This window comes from Trachurus japonicus, chromosome 16 (genome assembly GCF_045865225.1).
Source record: "Trachurus japonicus isolate A0001 chromosome 16, Traja_1.0".
NCBI classification, from domain to species: domain Eukaryota; kingdom Metazoa; phylum Chordata; class Actinopteri; order Carangiformes; family Carangidae; genus Trachurus; species Trachurus japonicus.
The window spans coordinates 3,534,358-3,556,412 of NC_140922.1; the positions used below are offsets into that span (position 1 = coordinate 3,534,358).

Genomic DNA, 22,055 nt, shown 5'->3' on the forward strand with positions numbered 1-22,055 from the left:
TCAGGTAAAACCAACCAACAAGTTTGGATGGTAGACCACAGTGGGCTTGGCTTGTGGCAGGCCTGAGAGCAGTAACTGCTTTGCTGTGACATCACAAAGTTACAGAAGTCCTGATGGCTGGTTTTATGGCTCAGTTTCTGAATGCAGTATGGTGTGAATCTTTCCTGTGGACAAAGGCTTACATAAACTTTAACTTTTATATACTGTATACATACTATATATAATTATATAAAGCATAGACATGGGCTTTAATCAATAAAGAGACATGGACATTTTTCTACAATATGGGAGCTTTAAAATGACCACTGAGTTGATTCAGTGGCTCTGAAAGTCCAGGTTGCTGGTTGAAGGAAGTCAGAAGTTGTGTTAGACGTTGAACAGTTTGCATGTGGAGGAGATCGGTGTGTTTGGATGGATCAACAAACGTCAGAGTTTGGTGCATAAATCTTGTTTTTGGAACGTTCTGTGGCCAGAGCTGTCAGATGAGCTGACGGTTATACGGTTTGACTCAGAGGCAATAACAAAATGTATTTCATCATGTATGTCATTTTTGGAGCACAAGCTGTTGCTTTTATTATAAGCTGTGAGTTTGTGTTTTTTTTCTGCGGATTTGTTTCATATCACCCAGGTCAAATGATGGTGGGGGTTCATATTGTTGTTTTTTCTTGGTGTTTCCATAAAAAACAATTTAAACTCATTCACATGAATTGCGTTTGGGAAACACTGTGACTCATGCTCGTTTCCCAGCTGCAGGCGGCACACGGGGAATCGTTCCTGTCTTGAATTAGCTCTTTCTGTTGGAGTGACACACTGATGTGCTCTCAGTGGGAGGCCTCAGTAATGTTTACAGAGTGACGCTGAAGACGCTTGTCAATAATTCTGGTTATTTAAAACGGGTCACGGGAGCTGTCATTAGAACTCATTAAAACCTGCTCCTCGCCTTTAAAGGTCTCGGTTTGAAACGATGCTGCACCCAGCACCAGCACTACCAGCACGCTGTTGGCGTTTCCTTTTGTTTTTCTCCACTTTTATCTCTGATGTTATTCAGCATAACAGGCTAAAAACATCTCTAAAGTAACTGCAGATAGGCAGTAGGTAAACACGCTTGTTGTTTGTTGTCGATCTCGTGTCGCTGTGTACTCTGCGCTCGTTATGTCGGTGCTGCCGGGCGCAAAACCGCAGACCTGCAAAGACGAACGTTCTGCAGCGGGTGAAGCCTCTCAACCAACCAGCCCCAGTGTTGTTTGGCAATTACAGAGTGGCAGAGCCAAGGCCAAAAGGATCATGGAACTCATTCCACAGTGCAGGATTAAAAACCACAGGCTTAAATGAAACATGAGGCCGAGGGACTGACAGCAGATCAGTGGAAGAGTTTAATCAACAGAGCTGACGTGCGGGTCCCAGAAGTGGAGGGAAAGTACTGGGTGCAGCGACTCTGCTGGGAATTTACACTGCAGGGAGAATGTGATTGGCCACCGATGGCGGTTAATGCTGCGACTGCTGTTAAAAAGCAGGAAGTAAACAAACCGTCAACCAAATCCATGCAGCACATGTTGTTGAGTAAACCACACAGCAGAGCAGACATACAGTGACTGACTGGTCTGCTGACATGAGAGCAGCGTCTGTTCTCTCTCTATAAGGTCATTCATGGCTCAGCGTTGTAAACTTAGCGTAGCTGATTATCAGCTGATCTCAGTGACCTGCAGCGACTTAAAGGCACAGTCATGTCAACAAAAAAAGTCCTACTCACAAGCCTGGAGACTGCATTTGTCAAAACAGATCTTCTAAAACCTTGAAATCCAAAAAAAGTCAGAGTTACCAACATTAAAAACAATAAAGTAAAACTTGAATACGCTTGTTTCAGCTTTAATACTGCTCCAACTATTACATGTTCAAATAAACACAGTTTAATCCCACATCCAATTCCTGTTTTCAATTTGTTTATTAAGGGGTGTTGTGCCGAATGTAGTGAACATGATGTTGTTGTACCCGGGGATCATGGCTGTGTGGTTTTAGTTTTCTCTGGGGCCAGAATGTATTGATATTGTATGATGGAAGTCACTTCACATTTAATTAGTTTAACGAATTAGTACATTTAATTCACTTTATGTTTTTTTTTCTTATGATGTTTTTACTTAAGTCAATTTTAGTAAACAAAAGAAAAAGGGTATTTTTTTCTGTTGTGGTTGATGAGATGATGCACGTACAAGATCATTTCTGTGTAAATACCTGTAATCTATGGGGTCAAAAAATAATTATGGATTAAAACTTAAAGGATGTAGAAGAGAAAAAAACAAGTCTAAACAAGTTTTTAATCCCTCTGATTCAGGAAGAAAGTAAAAACAAGTCCAAGCTGTTAGTAGTATGATTCTGATCTTTCCTTTGACTCTTCTCACCTGTGTTGCAGTGATTTTAGACTGGATACTTTTAGGTCAGTTCACAACAGGTCATAGCAGCGTTGTTTCCATGGCTACCGAGCCAACATCTCTACACCTCCCTCCATCACTGACCATCTGTCTGTGTCTCTGTCTGTCTGCAGGAGCTGTCTGTCTTCACGGGACCCTTATTGCATTTGGCTCAAGTCAGGCAGCTGTGCCACAGTCTCACCTGGTTTCAAGTGAGTAACACACACACACACACACACACACACACACACACACACACACACACTCAAGCCCACATGCAGCTTGTACTTATTATAGCTTGGAGCTGAGAAATGTCACCCCCAACACCATTACCAGCCATCAATATAGAATTAATGTGGACTTTGAAATTGATAAAAGCTGCTTGACTGCTGTGTTGTTTGTGTCTTGCTCCTCTTAAGTGCATGTTCAAGAATCACCAGTGACACTCATTCAGGCTAATGGGGAGCACCGAGGCAATGATATAGGAGATATTGTCTGTTTGCAGTGGTATGACATGTAAAGAAAAATCTGTGTATGCACTGCAGTGTATCAACGTCGTCGTTTCTCTTCCAAACATTAACTGAGCTTCTGATATTGTCAGAACTTCTGTTCAACACAGTTATGGACATGTTGGGGACAGTAAGACTGTTTGACAGCCGTCTTTTGCAACACATTGACCATACTGATGAGGAAACATCTACAAATAACAATATTCACACTTTACTTAGTTATTAGTACCAAACTGAATACGTGAAATGCTCATATCTAATATTACATTTGGCCTGATCTTCAATAATATCAAATAAGATGATTTTCCTATCTTTAAGCTTCTTAAAGGGATAAAAAGATGAATTCATTTTCTGTTACTGCTACAGTTTCGTAGTCCAAATTGTCAGTCGGCTCTTGCTTTCTGTGTTAATGTTTCTAATGTTTCTTCTCTGGTTGCTACTTTGTTTTGCCGACTTATAGAAAAAACATCAGTTTTAATATCAGTGCATGGGAAAGAGCCCCAGAAGTAAAAACATGCTTCAGACTTTCATCCCATTTAACAACGCAGCAGCAATTTTCTAGGCAACGTGATTCATTGTTGACTCCTCCTGCAGCCGAGGTCTCCAATCATGAACCACCAAGAGACACGCGCGTGCAGATTTGCTCTCTAATCAAACGCTCCAGCAGGAGCTTTCGGCTGCTAATTCTTCCCCGGACGAACTCGTACTAATTAGCGAGATCAGACGCTGTGTTGTTTGGTCAGTCTGAAAGCACATGGGTGGACGCGGCGATATAAAGTCATTATTAGTTCTCTAACTCGCAGCCACGGCGGACACATTTGTAACTCGGTCAATAACGCGGAGCCGAAAGCAATCGCTCTCACGTCTGCTCTGGCTCCTCGGGGCGACTGGTTCAGCCCCCGGACCTGATCACCAACGGCTTATCTGCAAGTAGACAAGTGGGCAACGTAAACATAATGAATATCGAACCAGCAGTTTTCACCAAGACCCACAACATGAATCCATCTTATTAAATGTGGCAGAAATGCTCCTTCAGCCTTAAAGCCTCTGAGTTCACGTGCGTGTGTGATGGACTGCTGAGCTGGCAGGGAGGCAAAGTTATTATGGAAACCAACATGGTGGAAAATGAGGCGTACAAGTCAAGGACACAGTGTTTTGTAAGTAATGACATAGAATAATAATTATAATGAAAGAAAATCAGCATTTAAAAGTGACTGATCTTGACATAGCAGGTGAGGGTTTCCTGCTGTTTAATGCCCCAGTGGCTCAGACGCTGTAAACACATGTTACTGATGCACTTTTCCCACCGGATGTTCATGTGCTCGCTCGTTCATTCAACAAGTCGAGGTGAGAAAAGCAGTGTGGGTTTCTGCATTAAAGGGATAGTTCAACATTTTTGGCAAATTCGCCTATTGCCATAATCCCTACACTCATAGCAGTAGGGTCATTACCTTTAATTGTCGGTGCAAGCTGTTTTTAGATCGGTGGGGCAGAGCCGTGAGCTGCTCAGAGCTACGCTACGGAGGCTCATGGGACTTCTTGGTTTCCCTCATCAGACTCATCAAATACACAATCCAACAACTCCAAAACGCTCTGGTGGACAAGTTGTGAGCTGCACATTCACCTCCTAATGTAACATTACGAGAAGGAGTTGTTTTCGAGGCAAATGCGTAGCCGGAACTACATTCCAGACACGGCTGCTGGGCAGACTGACTTCAAAAGCGAAAGTATTTGCTTCATGTGTCATAATGTTGCATAATTTTACATTATTATTTCATAGCATGGTGAATGTGCAGGTGACAACTTGTCCACCAAAGCGTTTTGGAGTTGTTGGATTGTGTATTTAGTTTGATGAGGGAAATGTTGAAATAACATGAGCCTCCGTTGCGTTACCTGAGCAGCTCACGTCTCTGCCCCAAAAACAGCTTGCACCAACAATTAAAAGTAATGAACTTACTATAGGGATTATGGCAATAGGTAAATACATTGCGAAATAAAGATATTTGTTTGGCTGTCAACAATCAGTTCACACCCTACATACACAGAATTCTGGGTAATGTGCAGAAAGATCATCTTCAACATCTCTCTCTGTCATAACATCAGAAGTGATGTTGAGCGTCATGTGTTTCAATCACGCAGCGTGGCACCGCACCGTCTGGTGAACTAGGGAGGAAAGATGGATGGATGTGTTTGGATGGATGGATGAATAGGGAGACAGATAGATGGATGCAGTAAAATGTAGAGGAGGAGGAGGAGGAGGAGGAAGAGGGGCAGTTTAAGGTACTATTTTCTGCTCCTGTGACAGTCAAGGACTTTGCATGCGCTGATGTACAACCTGATGCTAAATCACTGCTCTTTTACCTCTGTGTACATTGGTTCTAAACCGTGCCTGTGTGTGTGTGTGTGTGTGTTAACGCAAACGCACACACACAGGCACAAACATTCAGACAGCATCACTTCCTCTGACAACTGACTTCCCATAGATTATTTTGATGGCTGAAAATGTGCAGAGCCGGAATTACTGCATATGGCCTGCTTGGCCAGTCAGACGTGTCCCTGTCCCTGCCCTCACACAGACAGAGGCTAATAGGATTTTTTTTCTCTCTCTCAGATGCCTGTTTCTGTGCCCTGCCTCTATTTGTGGAGTTGACAGTGTGATATTTGGGCCCCTGTGCTTAAATCATTCCGCCTTTTGTTTTCTGCCGACGGATGATTTTGTGCTGTTTATAGATTTCTGGACCTCTCCTCCACATGTTGCCATGCAGCTTCTCAGCCGGTCACAGCCACTTCCTGGAAGTTTTGTCTTCGACAGACAAGCAGCTGTTTCCAGCAGCTGGTTGTCATGACACGACTCCACGAAGCGGCGATGCTCATCATCCTCCTGTGAAAAACTTTTTCTTTTCTTTTTTTTTCACACCTCGATTCTTGTGTGGAAATAATCAGGATATAATGTGTTGATTAATGAGCCTAACGAGCGGCTGGAAGAGGAGTTGTGTGACCTTTAAGAAGGAGCTGAATTAGCTGTGTCCCCTTGTTTCCAGTCTGTGTGCTACTGCTAAGCTAATCCAATTTGATATTTCCCATATACATGGGCATGTTTTTAAAGGGTTACTTCAACATTTTGGCAGATTGGCCCATTGCCATAGTCTTAGGAGTAGGTTCGTTGCCTTTAATTGTCGGTGCAGGCTATTTTTAGAATGGCGGAATGGAACGTTACGAGACAGAGTTGTTTTAGAGGTAAATTCATGCAAAACGGTAACGTTGTGTTATTATCTCATAGCGTGGTGAATGTGCAGGTCACAACTTGTCCACCAGAGCGTTGTGGAGTTGTTGGATTGTGTATTTGATGAGTCTGATGAGGGAAACCAAGAAATCCCATGAGCCTCCGTAGCGTAGCTCTGAGCAGCTCACGGCTCTGCTCCGCCGTTCTAAAAACAGCTTGCACCGATCATTAAAGGTAACAAACCTACTGCCATGACTATAGGGATTATGGCCAATTTGCCAAAATGTTGAACTACCCCTTTAAGGCAGCTGTTGAGTGTCAAACTACAGTGGCCCCGAGAGCTCAACACACCACAGCTTAAGAAAACACCTCCAAAGACACAAACTCAGAAACATCTTCATCAATTTGACATCACATCCTCTGCAAAATATCATCTCACATGCAAATACACATGGCTCATGGTACAGACTAATCACATCAGTAAAGATGTACTGTATATAGCGACTAGAAGAGTGAGTGTGTCTCAGGGTGTAATTAAGACGAGGCTGAGGTGTGCGGTTGGAGGTCAGGAGTCAGTCAGAGAGAGAAAGAGGAAGTGCCGATGTGGCTTCAAGCCGGCGAGCAGCTCCGAGCTTCTCGCTGAGGTTTGATTTATGAGCCGGCGCTGAGCGTGCGGGACGGAGCTGCTCTGGAAAGCAACGGACCAGAACCTGAAAAGAGATCAGCCAAAAAACTCCTGCGCAGACTCAACCTATCAGCCAAAGAGAGCAAGAGGAGAGCAGACGGAGAGAGTGGCAGAGACGAGAGGAGGACAGAGGGACGAGGAAAGAGAGACGATGACAAAATAAAAAGTTGGGAAGCGGAGGGAAGGAGGGATGAAATAAAGGAGCAAAAGAAAAGGGAGCAAAGGGTAAAAGGAGGAGAAAACACAGGAGGGAGGGAGGGAATGTTTGCAAAATATTGCAGAGCATCTGTTTTTCATTATTGGAGAAAAGAAAGGCTCTGCTCAGGCCGTGTGTGTGTGACGTCTGGTTGTAAAGCTGCCTCAAGTGAAGTCTTTGATATATGTGTGTGTGTGTGTGTGTGTGTGTGTGTGTGTGTGTGTGTGTGTGTGTGTGTGTGCGTGTGTCAGTGAAAGGAGGAAGAGCAGTGGAAAGGTAGAAAGGGGCAGAGGTGAATCAGCACCCCCCCCCCACCCCCCCCATACACACACCTCTCCCCCCATCCACTCTGTCTGTCCCTCCTCTCACACATCACCAGTAGTGGACAGTAACAGAGTAAATTTACTTGAGTACTGTACTTAAGTACATATCCAGAGGATTTGTACTTTACTTGAGTATTAGATTTCTTTGGTACTTATTACTCTTACTTGAATACATTTCCAAGACAAATATTTTTACTTTTAATTAATTAATAATTTCTAGGAAGGCTGAAAAGTACTCAGGTCTGCCTTTTTTTTTAATATAAAGTACTATTGGACACAAGCTGTGTTTGTCAAAGAAGGAAACCCTAACCCCTAAAAGCAGCACATCAGTGCAGCTGCTTTCAAAGAGTTCATTCTCAGAAACAAGAGGTAAAAGGTCCTTAAATTCATCTAGAAAAAATTATAGTAATGAATTGATGTGAAAAATAAGAAATGTACTCTTACTCTTACTTTTACTTAAAGTAAATTTAAAAGCATGTACTTTTGGATACTTAAGTACCTTTAAAAGTAAAAGTACTTTTTTACTCTTACTCGAGTAACATGTCAACTGAGCTACTTTTACTTGTAATGGAGTAAATTTTGACCAGTAGTATTTGTACTCTTACTTAAGTACTGGGGTCGAGTACTCTGTCCATCTCTGCACATCACTCTGTTCATGAACTGCCTCTTTCTATTTTTTTCCTCCAGTCTTTTCTCATCCAGAGGTGGTATAAATTTCAATGACTGATTTGAAGCTGATCCAGGGGATAAAAGAGAGAGACCACAGCCCTCTCTCTCTCTCTCTCTCTCTCTCTCTGTATTTTTTCATCTCACACGTTGAAAGATTGTGTGGCCGGACGGCTCGGCTTCGTAGTGTGTTTCAGGGTGTTTTACTTTCCTGTGTCATCCATAATGCATCACTGTCGCCTGAAAAACAAAACACGGCCAAGGACAGAAGATGGATAAAGAAAGTGGAGGAGAAAGCAGGTCAGCTTGGCAGAGCAGGTTGAAGCTCCTGTGTGGACGAGGCCGTTGTTGGTCTGTGTGTGTGTTAAAGAACTGAGCTCCTGACTCCTGACGCTCTCCAGCCTCAGCAGCAGCAGCTTCCTGAACATATCGCTCACTGGTCAGGCCTCAAAATGTGCGACTTTCATATTTAAATTTCTTTAAACATCTGGTAAATAGAGTTTCCCAGGGATCTAAGACAATGAAGGATTTGTTGTAGCTGTGTGTTAATCAGTAGGAAGCCCAGTGGCTGGTAACTGAAGCCAGTCACATGTGATGATTTATAGTGGGTGGGACCAAAAATGGTCGACCTTGGCCACTGGTTCCCAGAACGTTTCCAGCTCATGGACACTTGGAAATGCCAAAAATGTTGGCGTCACACATCTGACCCTGGAGGACAAATAAGACATTCTGCAGAGCAGTTTTTATTCAAATCTGATCTGCTTCTTGAATCTGCGTTTAACTCTCCCACTTCTCTATTTTGATCCTCTAATGGCTTTTTTTTTTCAAATTCCTACTGTTGTTCAAATCACTTATCAGTTTAACTTGTATAACATTTGCAGGTTTCTTTATTATCCCTGCTCGTCAAATTGTCCTGCAGTGGCAAGTGAATCAGAAACTGTAGCATTCAACTACAGGAAAAGTATGATTCAAATATGCAACCAGACAATCAAGATACAGTATGATAACTTACTTGCACTTTAACCCAGAACAAACTTTTTAAAACACATTTTTAAAAAGGTAGTAATAGACCATTTAAATAAATTGTAAATTAAATGAATAAGAAATATATTCCGAGGAATCATGTATTGTCATACAGAAGTGTTCTGGTAATGTAATGTGATGTCTGGTGTATGCTTGGTATTTAATCACGCAGTTTTTGACTAGAGCGTTTGCAGTTTGTGTATATGATGATGTGTTACAGTCAGTGATGGGAGGCTCTGCGACGCGCTGCTATGTATCACTCCGCCTATCAGCGGTTTAGATCAGCGGTGTGTGGAAGAGGAAAAAACACATGATACACAGAAACAGTACCTCAATAGATACAGTACGATACGTGAATACTAGGGCTGGGACGATATGCTTTTCTCCGGATTCGATTTTTCTACGATTTTTTGGATTGCGATTTGATTTAAATTGCGATTCTACGATATTGCAGATTCTCTCGATTTTTAGTCTGCATTTTTAACATTTATCTGCACACAAATACTGTAGGAGCCTATAAATTAACATACTCCATTATAAAGTGAATTTAAACCCTTTTCAAAACCTGTACTCTCTGTATGTAAAAAAGGCTAACAAATGCACATTGCACAATATTTTAAAAGAAAAAAATATATATATATATATATATATATATATAATTTTAAATAATAATTTAAAAAAGTCAATTTTTGAAAAATAAAATCGATTTAAAGGTGTGAGCTACAAGTTTAATTCAGAGATCATTCCATGCCGATGTTGCCAATGTAACCAGGTGTAAATATTTATATATTTCGGACCCGCCAAAATGTATTAAACAATTATTTATATACTATTTTTTAAAAATTCTGTAAAATTAATACTTTTATTCTGCACTCTTCTAGACATTCTGTGGATGCATTATTTTTGAAAAAGTTGTAGCTATAACCTTTAAAAATCGTCAAAAAAGACATTGCGATATTTATGTGAATTGATTTTTTCTCCCACCCCTAATAAATACACAATTTATACACAAATTCTTCAATAACTGTCAGAGTTCTACAACTATATTTTATAGGTATTTACAGGTAGCAGCAGGAACAATGGAAGTCTGGAGTCTGGTTCTGCATCTTGGCAGTGTGTAGCTGTGAGCAGCAGAGTTGTTCTTGACCCCGACCTCACATAGGTAGAGGAGGTCATTCAGTTTCAGTACAAGGGCAGCGCTGATCTAAACTCCATCCTCAGGGTTAAGTTGCTCCGGAGGCGTTGAGTTTTCCACAGGACACCTGTGAAAGTTGCAAACTGGATCAAAAACCATTTCACTCTCCCACATGTAAAAGTGGAGCAGAGAGGAACTTTCCACATCGACAGGATAAATATGAAAACAGCCAGCGAGGAGAGGAGAGGAGAGGAGGGGGCTGAGGTGAAGCACACACAGAGTTTAGTTAACTAGTGGTATGACGGGTCACCTTTACGTCTGGAAAAGCACGCCAGACATGTCAGCGCCCGACCCGTCACCATAATTGACCTTCTCTGGTGTTCATGCACTTGAATAAACAGACGAACATGAGCATCAGGCAAGAATTCATTTAGTTCTGCTTTCCAAACACAAGACGCTGCTGGCTGGCAGATATCGACATCTGTCTGCTTTTTACCCACAAACCCCCAGCAGCCCGGGTTCATGTCCTGCACCGGTGGCAACCATCACCAGGCGATTTGGAGATATGAATTTTCAGTTGCCATGATGATGGGACGCTGCCGTCTGAGTATATTAATGGCATTATTCTCGCTCGGCCAAACACAGCGACTTTCCTCCCCCCTCCTGGTTTGACAGTTGTTCTGTCGTGATCGTCATTCGTATCCTGGCTTTGATAATAAAAAGAGCTTTGCTGCATTTCCACTTAACAGATCACAGGAAACACATCTCTGTCTGCCTCGTTTCAGGGTTTTAATGAACATGGTGTTGACTCAACCTTAAATAACATACAGTTGCACGCAGATGTAGTCAGTGAAGGTGAGGATCTGCACAACAAATTAACGCCTGCAGAGGAGAGTCCGTAAACAAGATAAAATGCAGGTTCAGACAAATAATGACTCCATCAGCAGCCCACATGATAAAATGACACGCAGCATAAATACAGATTTGTTTTCCAGCCCCAAAGCCGGATGGAGAAACGTTTAGTGTCTGAACTACAGGATGAAAAAATCAATACATTAATTATAAAACAAACAAAGCAGAACTAGAGCAAAACACCATGAAGAGAACTGTATTTAGAGAATAAAAACAGTCAGTCTACAGATCTGAGACATGACACTCATCTAGGGCCTGTCCTGTCCCATTGTTCCCATTAGTCCATTAATCAAACAACATATCTTTCAACTAATCTAGCTTTTTTTTTTTTTTGTCGATTAATATTAATTTACAAACAAGAAACACTTTTCTTATTTAAATTCTTCATTTATTCATTCATATATCTAAGATTTTGCACTCAAAGATTAAAGTATTGAAAAGCAGCAACTTGTTAGAACAGTTCAACTTGAGTCTCTCCTCTCCAGTGACCAGCCCAAGTAGAAGGATTCAAGTAGGAATAGATAAGTCCTGAATAAACTACAATTTAAATGAAGTCAAATGTGGAGGACATTAACACATGAGTGCAAGTGAACACAAACAGAACTTCTTTCCAACAGGATTAAATAAACACAACTCACTTCTCCACCTCTCCTCCTCCAGCTTTTATCTCCTTCACTTTCACTTTCCGGGCTTGGTAGGACCAGGTGCCGCCATGTTTCCGCTTCACTCAGGGCAGTTGCTAGGAATTCTGGGCCCCCTGAAAGAATATTGGTGTGGGCCCCTCTACCGTATTCTTTGCCACCTTCGATTTTATTGTTTTTTAGTGTTCTTGATGGTGTCTGGTGTAATACACCCAATTTGTTTCCTTTTTTACGATTAACGACTTAACAAGTCACAGTATTATTATGTAAATTATGTATTATAAGTTGTCTATTCTATTACACCTCTGATTGCAAATACATTTTCAATTGACCTTTCGCAAAAGCCCCCCCCCCCTTAGTTACCGTTGCTAGCCCGACAAGCTTCTCGACGCTGCCCGAGTGTCAGCAGTGTTTTCATATTGAGCGTCTTGAGGCATCAGAGTCTCAGAGGCATATGAGCGCTATATTTATGAATATTAATAATCACTAAACATTGTGACACCACTACAAAATTGCGTGGTCACAATGTAAACATAATGATGATCTAAAATAGGGCTTTTATCGATTCATAAATTGCATCATGTAGCGCATCTGCAAGAGAATACGGGTAACAGGACGTGGTGTTTCGCGGACCGAGACCAGAGCTTCTTCTTTTCTCCCCACCGAGAGGATTCAATCTGTGGAAGTACACTATAGTAGGCTACAGTGTTTCTTCATACGTACAGCTCCTTCTATTTTTTTTTTAATTGTCGCAAATACACCGCTGCATGTCTTCCGTTCCTTCATCTCCTCATAGTGGTGTTTGTTATTGACATTCACACACACAGAGCTAGAGAGAGAGAGAAGCGCGCATGCTGCAATGCGTGGTGAAAGTGAAAGTTGTAAGGTCCGACCCCCCCCCCCCTTAAAAAAAAAATCCTAGAGGAAACACTGTGGTAGTGAGTGATTTGGGATACAGCCCTAGTCCTGCTAGCTTACCTTGGAGCAGATGTAGGCTACATGCTTGTTTATTTTCATGACATTTAGCTGGGAGTGGGAGAAGGGTCCGGCTGTGGGGGGCTTCCACACGGTTTGACCCATTGTAGGCACCTCTCCTGTTGTGTTTTCAGCTTTGGGAAGGGAAAGGACACGACTCCCCCAGCCAAACTCTTCAGGTAACTACTGTCCGACAATACACTTTGCTTGTCGGAGGTCCGAAGCTTGACGGACCTTGTTTACATAGTAACGGTTGCTATGATGTCTGATTGGACAATGACCGTTCGGGGGCGGGGTTTTGCGAAAGGTCAATTAACCCCTCAACAAATAGGTAGTGGGTATTTTATTTTATTTAACAATCAAGCACTGACATGCAAAAAAACAAAGTGTTCTGGCTCAAGAAATCTACAGGTAAATATGTAGCATTTAACTCAAATATATATGTATCTATATATATAGATATATATTTAAACCATTTTTAAACCATTCATAATTTTTTACTTTGTTGTTGTCAGCTATTATGGTGTATTTTATTTTATATTGCTATGAAAACAAACAACAACAACAAATCTTTGAACATTTAACTTTTTTGTATTTAGGCTATTCAAATGTCCCACCATAACACATTTTACAAGACCACATTGAACACATCATGATAACGTAACTGACCTTCGTCAGATACTCATAATTACTGAGTGGAACTTGAATGCGTCATAATACAATTCAATGCAACCTCTGAGTGGGCGCATACTGGAGCACTGTCAGTGCCAGTGACAGTGTGAAACAGCCACACACACTGTAGTAGCCTCCAAATTAGTAACGTTCAGTTATAGCTACTCTAGGAACCTTCGCTCTACAATGAACTACCGACTTTTTTCTTTTTTTTTCTTATGAACTGGCGACTTGTCCAGAGTGTAGTGTGGCCAGGTGACAGCGAGGCTCCAGCCTGCGCCCTGTCAAAGGTAATGTTACAGACATTGAATGAACAAGTAGGCAAATTGATTCAGCCACCCTCGGTAGTTTTACTCTCACCATTCTTAGTAAAAAAGTTTTTGATATCCTGGGCCCCTGCTCTGCTGGTCCTACTCCTGGCCTCCTTCTCAACTCTTTTCTGGTGTCCAGACTTGTGCTTTTTGAGGGCCATCCTAACCCTGCTGGAGTTCGCTCGCGCTCACTTTTTTCCGAGGAGGAAGAACGAACCGCTGTGTGGACCAAACCATTTTTTAAGAAGGGGTCAGGGGGGTTATTGAAATGATTAAAATTAAAATATTGTATGACTTGTGGCTTTGTTTTAATTCAGATGCATTATGTGTATGCATATATTAGTTGTATATATTAGTTCAGTGTATGCATAATAATTTTGTCATAGAGGATACTGGGGGCTGTGTGTGGGCCCCAGCGGGCTGTGGGCCCTTATAATTGTCATCACCTTTCCCCCCTATACGACGGCGCTGCCTTCACTCTGTCTATGAACTTTTTTTTTTCTGTTTATGAATGTCTATTGAGCGTGTCGACGTATTTATGTAATCAATTACATCAAATAATCAGGACAGCCATACTCAGTCATTATATTATAAAACAGGATTTTGGGACACTGAGGAGATAAAATCATACAATCTGTTAGGGGTGGGCAAAAATATCGATATGGTAATATACAAAGTATCGCGATACGATATCGATATTCAAAATTTGAATATCGATATTTTTTCAAATAATAAATCATGTCTCGGACGTAAATCCAGTACGACTTCCGCACCTTTACTCCGCGAGGTGTCACTGTACTGCTACCTCAGACAGTGTGTTGTTCCTGCAAATATGATGTTGTAACTTGCGCTTGTATAGTTACAATAAAATGGCATGGATAATTTGAATTACATTGTTTTGACTCAGTTTGTCCCATGAATTATCACTATCATCTGATGTACATACAACTCTGATTTTAAGATGCATAATGCCCTTTACATTTTTAGTGAACTATGTAGAATATCGCAATATATCGCAAAATTTGGATATCGCAATATCATATCGTATCGTGACTCAAGTATCGTGATGCGTATCGTATCGTGAGGTCCTTGGCAATGCCCACCCCTACAATCTGTTGTGATGAACTCTTCTGAACAACTCACTATATGTTTCTCTTGTTAAAAATTCATTTTAACGGTGTTTGATATTCAGGACTGGACCTTGACCCGCTGACTCTACTCAGCTGGGAAAAGTTTTAAAATGCAGAGCAAAGGGTTGAGACAGAGCTCTGAGCTTTAGTTTCTAATCCAATCAATCAGGTTTCAGCCCAGACGCTCACCTCCAGCTCCCTCCACACTGAGAGCCACGCTCTTCATCTCATCCACTGTTTGTCTTTTAACTCGGTTGCCTAATGACACAGTATCCATCAGCCTCAGTCCTTCTGTTACAGTACGTGCTCCTATCCCGCTGCCAAGGCTGACGCGCTCTGTGCATGTAGGTGGAAATATCAGCTGAGTGTGGGTGTCTGCCGGTCGTGTTGGTTTTTAGTAATCCTGATCTTTTCTTAGCGAGGGCAGCGCACATCTGTGGCGCAGCATCAAAACAAAACACATCCTGTTTCTAATGTGAGCGGCGTCGGAGCGTCACTGCAGCGATGCATCTCACCGCTCCACCAGAAAGCACCACTGTCACCACGTTCTGTTCCCAGACTGACACACGCCATCTAATGTACTGTACCTCCACATGTGTACTGACACTGTGAACAACACAGCACACACACATTCATCGGAGAGCTTTTCCTGTTTTACTTTCCCCTCTTTTAAAAATGACCGTATCGGTTTTTACACACCTGATTGCTTTATTTGTTGTTTTCTTCTCTTTGAAACATATTGATTTTTTGTCTATTTTATTCTGCTGCCTTTGTAACGTGGAGTTTGCAAAGCGCTCTAGTGTATTTGAACTATTATCTGGCAGATTAAACCCCTGGAGGGAGAAATTTCAACTCCAGGTGGGCTATTATTGGCCCACCTGTATAGCTATTGTAACACTATTTATTCACATTAGAAATCCCATAATACACGGCGACAGCTACCGTACGATCATGATCAAGCAATAGATTGACAAGCAACAAGCCCTATCTGCTGCTCTGCTGACAACATATCGACACACAGGAGTCTGATGGCTGATGCACTCCTCCACTCAGCTCAGGGACTCAACACCAAGATGGCATAGGAGAGAGAATCAGGCTAAATATAAATGTTTTGTTCTGTTTTTTTTTTGTTATTAAACTTTTTTTTATTTAAAGACAAGAAAAAACAGCACATACATGTATATCTCATAAAGAACCATCATCAAAGCTTACACAGAAAGAAAACAGGTCAAAAAGGAAAAGGAAAGGTAAGGGGGAAAAAAGAAAGGAAAAAAAATTAAAATGAAAACTGATAATTACAAAACAACAATAATGACCACAACATTGATGGGTTTATCTGCCCCATATTCACCCCTCTTTGTCCATGTTTTCTTCCCCGAACAGTAGCTTGTTTTGGGGGTGACAATAGCGATGACAAAAGCAACAGTAACTGAAATAATAATAATAGCAAATAAAATAAAGATAGCTTGCTGCATACATACTGCATACTGACTAATAATAGTGTAATTACTACACCATAAACAGAAAGCAGAACCAGGTGAGTGGAGTCAAAAAAAAAAAAAACTTGGGGGCGAGGGGGATATCACATTAACCAGCATCTTGCCTATCAGTTGCTAGATAGTTGGTCCAAACTTTCCAATAACTTTCAAACTTATCTTGTTCCAGCTTCAGAAGTTCTGTTATTCTTTACAACCTTTTCCGAAATCACAATACAGTTTTCATATTTGGCCTGCGTCATGCTTCGTGTTTTAAATTTTGCCCCCTTGTGTGATTGAGACTGACAGCCCTGTTTCAGGTCATGTTGTAGCAACATTCAGCACAATCTCAGCTTCCTGAAGAAGTAAAGCAGATGATTTGATTTCAGAACAGAATGAATAGGGGTTCAAGTGTTTCTTATACCATCAGCAGTCTTCTCCTGAATCACTGTGAAGCAACAATATCTTGAACTTCTTCCTTCACACACGGCTGCAGAAGACCCAGTGTGTCGCATCGGCACAACAAAGTCCATCCCAGTTTTTAATTTCCAGGCAACAAAGGATTCTACTGGTGGGTCCTCTGCAGCCCACCGTACTGTATCCCAGGATTCATGGCAAGGCCAGTGATGAATCGGTTTTCAGGAAGAGAACATGGTGGATGCAGGATGAATAGGAAATCCTCTATAGACTACATCGTCTCATCACAGTTTGTGCCGTCTCCTGAGGATACAGTCTACAGACCATGGCACCTGAACTTAGACACAGCTGGATCATGGCCGTCTTATATTGCTTTAAAGGTCCAGTGTGTAAAATGGGGGGATATCTAGCATTACAACACTCATCCCTCCCATTGGCAAAGTGACGGTGGTCTCCGGGGACAAAAAACTTGTTTACCACGAATGGGACAACTGGGAGTATTTCAGGAGCATGGAGCGATGAGGTGAAGATCTACTGTAAACCATTTTTCCATATGTCTGCTGTTTACTTCTCCTCCTTCTTCATTTTTTATTTATTTAGCCTTTATTTAACCAGGTAAAAAGACCTGTTGAGATCGAGATCTCATTTTCAAGGGTGACCTGGCCAAGGGGGCAGCAGCACACGTCGTCAGCATTTCCATAAAATACAAAATACATTACAATATTACATTATAATAAATAGGGCCATAATAGAAGTTAAAACAAAAGTGCAAGGAGCAAGGGGGTCATGGTGGCAAGAATGGTCAACAGAGGCACCGCTCAATTGATTTTTGTTGTCGGTCCTTTAGGAAGTGACGGAAAACATTAAAAGATACGAGTTCAGACATTTTCAGTTCAGCCTGGAGATTGTTCCATGTTGATGGGGCGGCAAAACTAAACGCTTTTTTCCCTAGTTCAGTCCGCACTCGTGGAGTGGTCATTGGTTTATGAACGCCAAACTCTTGAAACCTTCTCTCTGGCCGTACAAACATGGTGACGCAAGATGGCGACACTCTCTAAAGCAAGACCCTTGCTACATGTATATAGAAGAAGAATTATAAGGCTACGAAAACCAAAAACATTTTATTTTATAGCGATTATACACTTATGCGAACATATTCATGGGTAGTATATTCAGATTTTGCAAATAGACCATGCCAACTATTACACACTGGACCTTTAAGCCTTCGTGCCATAAAACCCCGCTCCACAGCAGCGTTTTTAGTTTTTTTTTATAGAGAAGCTGGCGTCAGACGTCACAGAGCTGACTTCTTTGTTTACTGCACTTTGCTGGTTTGACGAGCAGAGAGGAATGAACTGCAGAGTGTGTGTGTGTGTGTGTTGTGTTGAAGGAGGATGTCAGCCAGAGCAACAACTGAACTCCTCTGTGCTGCAAAACCCTTGTAAATAAAAAGTGAATTTGTAGATGTATTGATCATCTCTCTCTACACACTGATACATCATGGCGTTTTATCGCTGCTGTGGCCTGTAAACTCACTGTAGATTGGATCGGTCCGTTTATGGTGCCTCCTTTTAAGGCTGCTGGGGGAAAAAAAAAAAACATCTTCAGGATATATTTTCAGTATTTATTTATTTATGAAAGTTTGTTCTCTCCGAAAAACGAAAACCCAGTGTCAGCCTGGCAGGCTGTGATTTGATAATCACCTCCTGTCTGAGGCCGACCCCCGTCCCTCCTTAGGAGAACTTCCTGGGCTTTTTAGCGCCTAACCGACGATGTAATTTACTGCAGCAGGTGTGTATCTGTGTGCTAAGCAGCCCCTTTGCAGCAGGTTGTGCAAACACACACCTCTAAACCTGTCAGTTGATGGCAGAGTTGCTGCTTTAACACATAACCCAGAGAAGAAATTGAGGGGATTAATTCTTTGAGCCGGGTTCGCTGTTCTCCATCTTTTCCTGTTCAGCGGCTCCTGCCTCCAATTTAGACATTTATTGTTTGTCTCTGCAGCTGCCGAGGGTACGTTTGTGTTGGTGATTGTGAGTCGCTAAAAACGTACGTGCAAAATTATGTATTTGTTATGTGTGCGTGTGCTAATTAAAGCAAGATGCTGCACATAATCTGTGTGAGATGTAGGTTTGTGTTTAGGTTATATAAGGAACTAATTGGTTTGTTATAGAGGAGGCGTGCGTGCATGCCTGTACAAAGTGTCTCTGCATGGATCCTGGATCATTACACTCGTGCTTGTGCAGCATCTGAGCCCATGTCTATTTTATTTGCTTCATTACAATGTGTGGGCGGACTTGTTGGCGCCGATGCAAAAGCTGCGCTCAGCTTTAGAAGGGCTTCCGCTCCACCATGCGTCAGCTCAATCTCATTACTCAGCCGCCGAAATGGCTGCGTCTGGATGAGCCTTCGATTTCTGATTGACTCCGAGGTGAGGGATGGTGTGTGTTTTGGAAGAGGGAGCGACCAATCAATCGCAGGCACATTTCCAATCGGAGCAGTGTGTCGGATCGGCTTTTTCTTGGCAGTTTGCGGTGTAGCGGTTCAAAAGACGAATAAAAGAGATTTTGGCGACAAGTTCAGGGTGGGAAGGGACTCCGGAGTAGAGAGACTTTTTTTAGAGGATTTATTCGACATGATTGAGCTTTTGTATGCAGCTCCTCTGCTCCAGTAGGCCTCAGTTGTCCAGATCATTGTCTTAGCAGCAGTCATAAAGTACTCCTTCATTCACAGAGACCAGTGGTTCCCAGGCTGTGGGCGGGGCCTAACGGTGGCGGGTGTAGGTGTGGCATGTGGGGCAAGAAATCATTTGCAAAAAAGTATACAACATTTTCTAAGATAAGTAAACTAAATTAAATTGACAGAAAGAGCGTGAATGTACGTGATTGATATTTGAAGCCATAGGCCTTTTTCAGTTCTGACCAACTGGTGGGACCATCCAGGTTTTAATGGTGTGATCCATCAGAACAAGAGAGTTCCCAGTGACAAACTTCATCTGGAAACAGCAGATTTCAGAGACTCAACCTTAAAGGGGACATATTATGGAAATATCAGTTTTTGAAGGCTCTTTAACATATATTTGGGTGTTTGTCTTACCTTCCGGCCCCAAAATGTGAGAATTGACAAAAAAAATCAGTAATTTTCAGGCTTCCTAGGTTGAAATCCATGTGGTTTTATGAGCTGTTCCCTTGGTTGACTTCCAGTGATGTAACTAGGTTTCGAATTTGCATAACCCTGCCCCTACCTGGTACCAGTAGAGGGGGCGGGGCAAGCAGTGGTTCATTTGCATTTAAAGGGACAGGCACTGAAATCAGCCGTTCTGAACAGGGCTGTTTTGAGAGGATGAAAAGAGCTGTGATGTTTGATCCTTGGGGGATTTTGACTTTGGTCACAGACATGTCTTTAGGACACCTGGGAACTATTTGAATTTGTGGAAAAGGGGCAGAATATGTCTCCTTTAATGGTGTGATCCATCAGAACAAGAGAGTTCCCAGTTAAAAACTTCATCTGGAAACAGCAGGTTTCAGAGACTGAGAGTCAAAAGAACCTCAAAATCAAAACTGTTGCAGTAAGTGAAAGCTGTGGTACGATACTGTGTAATCAGTCTGGGTTTCTGTGTTTAGCTGAGGGCCTCATCCTGTGTTGAACCATGTGTGTGTGTTTGATAGGTGTGTGGTCTTTTGGACTCATGTGTTTGGGTTGGAAGAACAGGGATGTGGTTCTTATTGTAGATCCAGAGCTTCTCAGACACTCCAGACTTGGTCTGGGATGATGACAATGCTGTTGTGTTTATTCTTCTCTCCACGACCTGGTGTCTTGCTGTTGTTGTCACAAATGTCAGCTCAGGGTTTCCACCAGCTTTAAAGGAGACATATTCTGCCCCCTTTCCACAAATTAAGATAGTTCCCAGGTGTCTTAAAGACATGTCTGTGACATGCTTTGGTCAAAATCCCCCAAGGATCAAACATCACAGCTCTTTTCATCCTCTCTAAACAGCCCTGTTCAGAACGGCTGGTTTCAGTGTCTGTCCCTTTAAATGCAAATGAACCACTGCTTGCTCTGCCCCTTCTACTGGTACCAGGTAGGGGTGGGATTATGCAAATTTGAGTCCTAGTTACATCACTGGAAGACAACTGAGGGAACATCTTGTAAAACCACATACATTTCAACCTAGGGAGCCTGAAAATTACAGATTATTTGGTCAATTTTCACATTCTGGGGGCTGGAAGGTAAGACAAACACCTAAATGTTAAAGATCCCTCAAAAAGTGATATTTCCATAATACCCTATGTCCCCTTTAAGTGCATCCTGCAGACACCAGTGTTGTGTCTCTCGGACCTGGACTCCTGTTGACACATTATCAGCTCAGTGTTGTGGGGCTCAGATATCTGCTAGTTTATGGTCCAGTGAGCGCTGTGACTGGAGGAGCAGGTGCTGGTCTGTGTGGGTGTGGACTTCATGTGTCCTATGTACACCACAGATAACGTGTTCCACCCTTCAGAGAGCATCCACACAAATTACAAGTTTTTTGTGCGGGTCACTCTCGATCGATCCTTTCAGACAGTGTTTTTTTTACGGACATGTAACAATCGTACAGTGAGACGTTCATCTCAGAGCAGCAGAATGTCAGGCATCAATTCCAGCAGCAGAGAAAAACACAGTGGTGCAGCCACAGTGTGACACCTGAAGAGAGAGGGTTACAGCATGGAGAAAATGACTGACTGAGGTGGAGGAGGAGGATGAGGTGTATCTATCTCAAAGCCTGATGATATTATATACACAGGGTTCCAAACGTCTGAGAGCAGTTTTCAGCAAGACATGTTAAAAATATACGAGAAAAACATGTTTTACCATAGCATTACATGATGAGCACTAACAAAGTGAATGACACTTCAACATGGCTCCTGTTAGCAGGCAGGATACGAACATGTCGTCCTCAAAGTTGATGTGTTATGGGCAGTATAAGAATTTGCGTAAGGATCCAACAGACCAGATACTGTTGAACAGGTTCATGCTGCTTCTGATAGAAAGCTGTCAGAACACAGTATAGCAGAGTTTGTTGTGTATTTGGCAGCAAAAGAGACCAACACTTTATTAGACAGGTGGTCATGATGTTAAAGCAGATATCAGTGGAATGTTTTTGTTAATATAAGTCCTAAATAGTCCTATTTTCCGTCAGCAATCACTTACATGAAGTATTTCAGCCTAAACACGAGTCTCTCCGTCACTCTGCTCTGCTGTAACCCGAGGAGAAAATTTTCCTTGTGGGATACAAGTGTTATCCAATGAGGGGAGAGAACGGCATGAAGGGCTGTGTGTGCAGCCAAGGGATGCGCGTGAATGTGGTGACGTAGCAC

General features: G+C 42.2%; 1 protein-coding gene across 3 annotated transcripts in view; it reads left to right on the plus strand.

Annotated features, from left to right (window-relative positions):
- sema6cb (semaphorin 6Cb) overlaps positions 1 to 22,055 on the plus strand; it is a 257,350-nt gene that overhangs the window by 205,569 nt on the left and 29,726 nt on the right. For all 3 annotated transcript variants that reach the window (XM_085803468.1, XM_085803466.1, XM_085803467.1), the window contains exon 17: positions 2,540 to 2,617. In XM_085803468.1, coding sequence (XP_085659594.1) covers positions 2,540 to 2,617 — 78 coding nt within the window. The remainder of the gene's footprint in view (positions 1 to 2,539; positions 2,618 to 22,055) is intronic.